Source organism: Neomonachus schauinslandi, chromosome 16 (assembly GCF_002201575.2).
Source record: "Neomonachus schauinslandi chromosome 16, ASM220157v2, whole genome shotgun sequence".
NCBI lineage: Eukaryota > Metazoa > Chordata > Mammalia > Carnivora > Phocidae > Neomonachus > Neomonachus schauinslandi.
This window is the reverse complement of record NC_058418.1, coordinates 21736549-21746872: the sequence shown is the minus strand read 5'-3', so window position 1 is coordinate 21746872 and position 10324 is coordinate 21736549. Positions and strand designations below refer to the sequence as shown.

The 10324-nt window shown below is 41.7% G+C and overlaps 1 protein-coding gene across 1 annotated transcript; it reads right to left on the bottom strand.

The window, feature by feature from the left end:
• Positions 1-2905: 2905 nt before the first annotated feature.
• On the bottom strand, positions 2906-8908 carry LOC110590331 (cytochrome b-c1 complex subunit Rieske, mitochondrial). The gene is made up of 2 exons (XM_021701108.1): positions 8584-8908; positions 2906-3793 (listed from the first exon to the last, which is right to left on the bottom strand). Exons 1-2 carry the CDS (start codon positions 8795-8797, stop codon positions 3183-3185), a joined length of 825 nt encoding a protein of 274 aa, XP_021556783.1. The 5' UTR covers positions 8798-8908; the 3' UTR covers positions 2906-3182.
• Positions 8909-10324: the final 1416 nt, after the last annotated feature.

The window sequence follows — 10324 nt, the reverse complement described above, 5'->3', positions numbered from 1 at the left end:
ATATATATATATATATATATATATATATATATATATATATATATATACACAATGGAATATTATGCAGCCATCAAAAGGAATGAAAGCTTGCCATTTGCAACAACGTGGATGGAACTAGAGGGTATTATGCTGAGTAAAATAAGTCAATCAGAGAAAGACATGGATCATATGACTTCACTGATATGAGGAATTCTTAATCTCAGGAAACAAACTGAAGGCTGCTGGAGTGGTGGGGGGTGGGAGGGATGGGGTGGCTAGGTGATAGACATTGGGGAGGGTATGTTCTCTGGTGAGCGCTGTGAATTGTGTAAGACTGTTGAATCACTGACCTGTACCTCTGAAACAAGTAATACATTATATGTTAAAAAAAAAAAAAAAGACGAAAGCGGGGGGGGAAGAATGAAGGGGGGGGGGGGGGGGGGGGGGGGGAACCAGGAAAGACTATGGACTCTGAGAAACAAAATGGGGGTTCTAGAGGGGGGGGGGTGGTGGGATGGGTATTAGGGCACATTCTGCATGGAGCACTGGGTGTTATACGCAAACAATGAATCATGGAACACTACATCAAAAACTAATGATGTAATGTATGGTGATTAACATAACAAAAAATTTTATTAAAAAAAAAAGGAAAGTGGTGCTGATGGCTTGGGCAGCAGTTTTTAGCTTGTGGACCTGTGTTCCCCTCACAACTGAGTATTGTGTTCCCACTCCCCGATCCCTCCATCCCAATACCAGCAGCATCCTCCAGCCATTGTGACTATCAAATAATGGCCACAAACACCCCCTTGAGTAGGAAGGCTGCCCTGTTTGAACACTACTATTGTAAAAGATTGGTTCAGTTGATTAAAATGCTTTGGATGTGTTTATTGAAGTACCAAATACTGCAAACACAACAAATATTTATCTAAGAAAACTATTTCCATTATTGGGGCAGGGCGGTTGAAGAGGCTCAGAGAATCTTAAAAGGCAGAAGGCCTCTTAGAAACCATCCCAAATTTACAGATGGGGGAAAACAGTGTCCAAAAGAGGTTAAGGAACAGGCCTATGGTTGGATGGCTAGGAAATGGCAAAGCCAGAATTAAAACCCTAAATTCTAGTCCAGTACTTCCACTACGCTATGCTCCCAACTCACTCAATCCACACATGGATATATTAAAAGCTCAGCAGTTTCAGCTATGCCCAAAGGAACAAAATTCCTTTAAACTTACACACAGGAAAAATCAAACCCCCCCAAAAAAGTCACTCAGATTTGTTGGGATCTAAGAATTCATTTAATGCTTTGAGGCCTCTACTCCAGGCTTAATAACTCATCTTAAAATTAAAAATTGGAATTTTTATTTATCATCCCATAAGTTCTTCCAAGTAAGAATTTTATGACTGTAAAAATATATATGAGCTCCTACATTAGCATATCCTGAGGAAGTGAATAGTTCCTGCTGCTTTTTAAAAAGAAAGTAGGAACTCAATTCAACTTCAAATTTTGTCAGTTTATAATAAATATATTGGTATAGTTTTAAAAAATAAATTGTGGACAACTGGCACCATAAAAAGGTAGCATGAGAAGAAAGTGTAAAATGATCTTCCTCATAAATATTAGGAAAAAAGGAATCTTACTACAATGATAAAATATCCAACAAATACCTACATTTCATGGCCTCATGATGGAGGGGGGTGGCCATGTTTCATGTGAGATGCTCCAAATATTAATGAATACTACATACCCACTGTGCTTATACACAATGATGTAATTTCACTACTTTTAGTAAACTAGCAATGTTTGGCACCTTTTGTCTTATATTTTTACCCCAAATACCGGAACATAAAATACTATTATAATAAGGCCCATTTAGCACACCTTTCTTTCTAGAATGGTACAGATGAACCAAATATCTGCTCATAAGCATAAAAACTTGGACATTTTCTTTTTGACGCACTTAGCTACCATTTTAAAGACTGGAACCCTGGACGGCCAGTTCCCTTTGGAAGACCTAACCACTTAATCTAGTTTACTTTCTTACAAATGCACATGTGATCAAAGATGGACCCAGTGGTGTATTACTGGCCCATGGCCAAACAGCAAAGATAAGGCAAACTTATCAAAGTAGCTGTTGACTCTCAACGAAGGGCACAGCCCACTCCCAGTTCCCAGGGAGAGTATCAGATCTGTCTTGTTTCACTTGTGTAACTGAAGGTAGAAGGCAGAAAGCAAGAAGTGGGTGTGGATTCTGATGTCTCCCTGTGCCCACCTTCACTTCACGGTGAAAACTGGTGACTGCAAATACAACTGAAATACCTCAAAATGTAATCACTGCAGAAACAAAACCAGCAGGATCATTTTCACACTAACACAGTGTAAGTCAGATACTTTGGCCTCTTGATAGGGTGGATGCAGGAGCAATGGGAACATGAATATCCACACCTGATGAAGAAAATAACAGCAGCACTCCCATTCTGGAAAGCTTTTCTCAGATAATATCCCACCACTGCCTCTTAAAACTGAAAAATTCTAAATACTAACTTACTCCCATATGTGAAAAAGAAAATTTCCTGACCTATCACATAAGCAGGAAATCGGCTACCTAGAAGTGGGGCTAAACCCTCCGAACTGCTAACACCTCATTTAGGACTCTCCCATAGAGTATATTCAACATCACCACACATACTTGAGGTGGGTGGGTGGGGGGGGGTGCAGAGGGGTGGAGACAGGGCAGGACACACATAGCCAGGACTCATGTGCAAGAGACAAGACGGGAAACCTGGATACTACTATTTCTGCCAATGCCATAAATATCTTCCAGGACTTGGAAATGACCAGTTGTACCTCAGTCTAACCATTAGCACTGTAGAATCTGTGTCCCTGACACAAAGAAGGAAGATGGAGAAAGTTGATTATAGATATCACAAATATCTTGTACACCGGCCTGTAATTTTTAAATAGAATTAACTATCAAAGAAACTGCACTTTTTAAGTCTTTGAGGTTAACAATGTTTAACAGTAGCTTTATTAGGTGAATGCTTGAAAGCATTCAACATTAAATTCAATTTACTTCACATTAATGTTTGCAAATACATTATTAGCAATTCTTAAATATTTCAAATCAACTTAAGTATAGAGGGCTTGCTTCTAAGTCTTCTGAGGTGACAAGAAGATCAAAAGGAGCCTAGAACTTGAGTCCAGGTCTCTAACCAACAATCACCATGTCCTCACCAGTGAACTCATATGAGGGAACTTCAAGGTTGAGAGGGGCAGGCCCCTTCCTGATCCTGCCAGAAGCATCATAGTGTGACCCATGGCAAGGGCAGTAATAACCACCAAAATCTCCTGCATTTGCAATGGGTACACAACCAAGATGAGTGCAAACACCTATCAAGATAACCCATTCAGGTTTCTTTACTCGATCTAAATCATGCTGTGGGTCCCTCAACTGGGACACTTCAACTGCAGCCTCCTGCTCAATTTCCTTCTTGGTTCTATGACGCACAAACAGTGGTTTTCCTCTCCATTTGAAAGCCATGTTCTTGCCTTCTGGAATATCGGATAGCTTGATTTCGATTTTCGACATGGCCAACACATCAGCAGAAGCACTCATGCTGGAAACAAACTGGGAGACGACATTCTTGGCAGCATATGCAACACCTATACTAGTCGTTGCAGTTATCAAATAGGAGAAAGCTTTTCTAGCCTCACTGCTCTCTTTTGAAGACTTCGTAGCATCTAACACCTCAGTGCGTCGATAGTCAGAGAAGTCAGGCACTCTGATGTCTGTGTGGGAATAACGAATGGAAGCTGGGACTGCGAAATAAACAAAGTTAAAAAACACAATTAGATGAGTACCGTGAAAGGGACATACATCAGGAAATAACCTTTGTGAATTCATAAGCAAAAATCAAGTTATAAAAATGTGAAATATGGCACTCACTGATCTCAGAAATTGTCAAGTTGGCAGTGCCAGCATATAAAATACTGAAAAAGAAATGAGGTCAATCACTACCTATCATACTGGTAAGAAATCACAAGATTATATGTGTAAACTGAGTTTCTCGTGATTGAACACTACTGATTCAGAATTCTTAACAATTTAGTGCATCAAATCTAAAAAGTTAAACAGTACTGTAAACAGCAATATTTTAAAATCCCTGAAAATTCAACCTGCCAAGACATACAATTATGGTAACTACCTCTCGCATTCTCTGGATTACAAGGGACCCTAAAACTCCTTAAGCCTACCCAATAAGTTGATTTGTGACCATCTTATTAAACCAAATGTCTAACTTTACATTCCTATCTACCTACTTGCTGAAAGAACTGCTAAAAATTCATGAAATACTTATTACAAGATAATAAACATTCTGTGAACTGTCAGCTTAACTTTAGTTGCAGAAAATTTAGAGATTTCTATTTTATACTCTGGAGCATAAATCAGCATTACTTTAACTTCAAGTAAAGCCACTAATGGACAAAAAAGAACATCCTTATCAAAATATGCAACCATCAAATGAAATATCCAAAAGAACCAATTATTTCAATTTAGTACAGGATAAAAGAGCAAAATTTTCATATATCCCACTTTTCAGTCAAGGGCAATAAATTCTATAAGCGTAAAGGCATTATCTTTCTTTTTCACTGGTGTGGGTCTCTCAACTGAAACACTACTACTGCAGGCCAATTAAATAGGCCAGATCTTTGTGTCAAACGAATGTTAAATAAACAAATAATTACTATTTATGTAGTATGTTGGATATAAGTAGTTTTGTTAAGATTTTATTTCTTTGAGTGAGCAAGAGAGAGAGAGAAAGAGGCAAGAGAGAGAGCATGTGCAAGCAGGGGGAGGGGGAGAGGGAGAAACAGACTCCCCACTGAGCAGGGAGCCCAAGGGAGGCTCCACGCCAGGGTCCTGGGATCATCACCTGAGCTGAAGGCAGATGCTTAACTGAGTAACTCAGGCACCCCAGTTTTGTTAAAAAAAAAAAAAAACAACAAACATATTATGTCCTTTGTCCCATACCATTTTGAAATATCTGACAAAAAAATGAACTTACTGGCATCACTTTTAAGTATGTTTCAGGAAGCAAATCTCTTTGCAAATTGTATATGCATTTTAGGAAATTTGCCACAAGGTTTCCTTTTTAGAAGAGGGACACTAGGGGCACCTGGGTGGCTCAGTTGGTTGAGCGACTGCCTTCGGCTCAGGTCATGATCCCAGGGTCCTGGGATCGAGTCCCGCGTCGGGCTCCCTGCTCAGCGGGAGGCCTGCTTCTCCCTCTCCCACTCCCCCTGCTTGTGTTCCCGCTCTCGCTGTGTCTCTCTCTGTCAAATAAATAAATAAAAATTTAAAAAAAAAAAAAAAAAAAAAGAAGAGGGACACTAAAAATTCCTCACTGAGAAAATGTGTTGTTTCTAAAAGAAATATGTACTTATAAAATGCATTTTCATATAAGTTGCAATTCTACTTGGTCTACTAGGCTGTCTCATCCTAATATACTTCTTGAGCAGTTAAACATTACAATAAAGACTATATCAACTACTTTCACGTGGTTCTCAAGGTCAATAACAATGGGAGCACTAAGTACAATTCACCCTTGAACAACAAAGGATTCTGGGGCACCAAGCCCACATGCAATCAAAATTCTGTTATCTTCTGACTCCCTCAAAACAGCCTATTGTTGCCTGGAAGCCTTACCAGTCAATTAACACATATTTTGTATGTTATATATACATGTATCATATATTGCATTCTTAAAATAAGCTAGGGAAAAGAAAATGTTATTAAGAAAATCATAAAGTACATATGCAGTACTGTACCATATTTATATATATATAAAAATCCACACAGACGTGGACCTGTGCAGTTCAAACCCATGCTGTTCAAGGGCCAACTATATTCATAAAGAATGGTAACCTATCAACATTATTCTACGTACTTTTCTGACTAACCAAACATTTTTTGGAGGGGATCAGGACATGGGTAGTGACTACCTGAGATTCACAACTATGGCAGAGTGACATTGCATTATGTACTACTCTACCTCTCCCTAATGCTAAACCTGTCAGTGTAGACTGGGGTTTGGGATCAAGTATGAATTACTTTCCTTTAGTACTGTCTGGGATTACAAAGGAAAGATGTGTATCATACTTAAAAGATGAAGGAACCTAAGTTCATCCTTTACATTAAAAACAGTATCTACAACCCCTGACCATGTTAACAGCATACAAGGAAACGTATAGGAACATTAAATAGAATGGTTTTGACATTCTCTTCCGGAGATTTGGTGGTCCAAGAAATCCAGTTGTCTACTCCCCTTTTATCTAGCAGGTTACACTTTATATCATACTACACCACCATGAACACTTTGGGAAATTAAACTGCCATATTGTGACAGTCATTCTCTAAGTAATTTACATTAACTCTTATTAGGTGTGACTTTAGCAGCAAAAATGCTAGCTAGATCTAAACTCGAGTAGAATCAGATACTTCTAGAAACAGAAAACGTAAGGGATTATAACAAAACAGGTTTTTGTTTTTTCTTTTAAGGTGAACTCTGATGTGCCCTGGAAATCCTCCTTACCTCATCGAATCCTTCTGATCGAATCCTCCCCCTCACACCCTCAGTACTATCTTTCCACAAACCATCTAGACAGGAGATTTTTTTTTTTTTTTTAAGATTTTATTTATTTATTTGAGAGAGAGAATGAGCGAGCACAAGAGGGAAGAGGGTCAGAGGGAGAAGCAGACCCCCTGCTGAGCAGGGAGCCCAATGCGGGACTCGATCCCGGGACTCCAGGATCATGACCTGAGCCGAAGGCAGTCGCTTAACCGACTGAGCCACCCAGGCGCCCCTAGACAGGAGATTTTAATGTGAACTGAAGCTATAAGCTGAAGACATGATCACAGAAAAAGTTTGCCTTATGGTTCTGTATTATTTACCAGTTCTTGGAAAAGTCAGGTAAGCCTCTAATTTTTAGAAAAAACCCTTTAGCCATTAGACAAATTCCAAAGATCCTTTTTGCCTTTGCTGTTGAAATTTTCTCCTCCCTTATTGTTTCTCACCTCCAGGTCCAAAGAATAGGCTTAGGGTGGGCTAGTGTACTCTGTTCATGCCCTGAACAATGTCTCCAAAACCCACCGGTGCCCCCTAACAAAAAACAACAAAAAAAAAACACCACCATTTTATTCATCCACAAATATTCTGAACTGTATGCAAAATCTGAGGTTGTAGGAAATAGAAAAATAAAGGAGATTTTTCTCTATGCCCTCAAGCACAAGGTCAGAGGAGTCACCAGGAAACACAATAGTGGAAAGCGTTATGTACTATAAAGCATAAAGGAATCAGCAAATAAAAGATTTTATTGACCTGATCCTGAACAGAGATTGACCTGGTAAGACTTGGAAATATGGAAAATGGAGTGGATTATTTTACAGTAGAGAACAGGGTGAATAGAGGAAGAATAAAGAATGGGGGCAACTTAGTTGTAGGGCAAGCATTACTTGTCCTACTTGCCAAATCAACTGTCAGTGGGGCCAGGAAGGTAACACAATGAAGTAGGTCTGGTGAGGACTGTGATGAACTGGAAGAGCGCTTGCTCCAACTAAGAGGGCAGCCAGTGCACAGCACACTAGACTTTTCCCATGTAGAAACTAGAGTTCAGTGTTGCCAGATCCCAACATTTTAAGACACACAAGACATCTTCCTTTTAAAACTATGCAGGCTGGGCAGACTACAGGCACACTACAGGTTGCCACTTCAGGATTTCCAATCTGGAGCCTGAAAAAAGAAATGGAACACAAGCCACAAAAGAGAGAGAGTAGGATTCGGTGAGAGTTGATAGCTAACTCAGTCTTTCAAATCAACCTCTGCCTGTTGCTCTTCTTGAGGAATAAACTGATTACAGTGTGAAAATAACGGCCCACCAAATGAAAACGCTGCTAATACTCTACACCATTAATGACCTTGGGGCATGTGTTAGTGTGTTGTTGTTGTTGGGAGGGGGCGTGAAAGAGAAGGGCACTAAAGGGATCAGGTGGTGGGAAACGGGACAACGTCCCAAATATTAATAGCAGTTCCTATTTTTTGAGCATGTATAAAGTGCCCCAAAATGTGCTAATGGCTTTATGTAAATTTTTCCATCTGAAACTCACGACATTACCTACGAAACTGGTATAATCATTCACCCATTTCACTGGTAAGGCAACACGTTTAGAAATCTGCCCAAAGTCAAACGACCTGTAAGCAACAAAATCTGTCAGACTTTGCTGAAACGGTCGGCCGTCAGAATTCTCGAATTTACCCTGTGAAGTACAAAATTTGGCCTGTGGTTTACCCAGACTGGTCGCCAATGGAAACAATCCCTCAGAGGCACGGGAGGCCAGGGCCGGAGGTCACCTGCGATCGCTCACCCCAGCTGCGTCCGTGCACAGGTGAGAGCGGAGGCCCGGGAGGTGCAGATGATTGCCCAAGGTCGACCCAGCCCGGAAACTTAATCCCCCAAGCAGGGCTCCGCTCCACTTCCCCGCCCTCCTCGGGTGTGTCCTGGGTCCAGAGCCAGAGGGAGCGAGAAAAAGGGGTCCCCTCAGCCCGGCTCACCATTGAGGCCCACGGAGGCGGCCAAAGGCCGGCTCGCGGCCTGGCCACTCAGCGACTCTCGGCACAAGAAGGGCCGCTTCACGTCCAGCACTGGAGGCTCCGGGGTGGCGGGCACCGAGGCCTGCACCAGGGGCCGCAGCGCGCCCGCCACCCCGCGGGACGTGGCCGACAGGACGGGCGCGAACGGGCCCGAACGGGAGGCCACCGACAACATGGCGACAGCTTCTCCAAACGCCGAGCCGGTCACAGGGACGACCTTCCGCCCGCGACGCAGGCGCGAGGAGGCGCAGGAGGCGCGCCCCGTGACGTCGGCGCGCCGGCCCAAGTGGTGCCCGAGCCTGAAGAGGCGCTGCGTCAGAGGCAGGGCTACGAGCATACGCTGAGGGCGGAGCCAGGCGGGGAGGAGGGTGTGCGTTCTTCTCCGTCCGCCCCGCGCGCCTTTTGGTCCTGGGATCTAACCGGAAGAAAGTGGGCAAAGGAGGTCCTCCGGGAGTGTCCCGTGGATCGACTTCGCGTCCCTCAGGGTAAAAACTATCTGTAGGAACCTAGGGATAAGAATAAATTATCAGGGGTGCCTGGGTGGCTCAGTTGGTTAAGCGACTGCCTTCGGCTCAGGTCATGATCCTGGAGTCCCGGGATCGAGTCCCGCATCGGGCTCCTGGCTCAGCGGGGAGCCTGCTTCTCCCTCTGACCCTCCTCCCTCTCATGCTCTCTGTCTCTCATTCTCTCTCTCTCTCTCTCAAATAAATAAATAAAATCTTTAAAAAAAAAAAAAAAGAATAAATTATCACAGTAGATTAAATAGGGGTAATAATAATTCTTAACATATGTTAGGGCATATACATATATATTAGGTTATATGTACTTGTAAAACCTAGAATAGAGCCAAGCATATAGTGACCATTATGTGTGTACTATAATGTTTATTATTAGCACTATCGAACTAAAGAATAAAATAAATAAATTTTTAAAAAGCCAGGGACTTAGGGGCAAAGCTTAATAGTAATGACAATGGTGATGGCTTATGTGTATTAAGCATTTACTGTGTATTCGATTTTGTGCATAATCTTCATTCTTTCATTTATAGTCAAGGTTCCTGTGAAGTAACAGCTATTTTACTGATGAGGAAACCGATGTTTAGAGGGATTATTGTCCAGTACAGGATAGCCAGCAAGGGGTGAAAGGGGTTAGTCTGTCTTCTGAGTCTGTGCTCTTGACCATCACCAGTTTCCCTAAGTGAGATTTCAGGAGATGCAGGGATGAGTCCCTAAATCACTTTCTATCACATGGTGAGAAAGTTATTTCTTTCTTACTTCTCTTTCAATCCTTCTGATTTTACACCAACGAGAAAGTCCTAGTTTGGTGCTAATATGTTGTTAATTCCTCTCTAACATTTGCCAGCCTCCCCTTAAGAGAATAGGCCTTGACTTGAAAGCCCTTGGGCAGTTGAATCAGTGGGTAGAGGATTTAATAATATTGTTTCTTTTCATGGTATTTATTTTGTCTTGATACTGATTTTCCAATGACTATAGTGAAATAAAGTTTGTTTTACATTTTTTTAGGTCAAAGTGAGTTAATTTAAATATTAAGTAAATGAAGTTTCTCTGTGCTGTGTGTGCGTGGGCTCTGGGACCTTGGCAAGTTTCCTGACCCTTCTATGCTTTAGTTTCCTCACCTGTAAAATGGGGTTGCTAATGATGCCACCTGGAAGGAGTAAATGTACTAATGTGTGTAACGTACC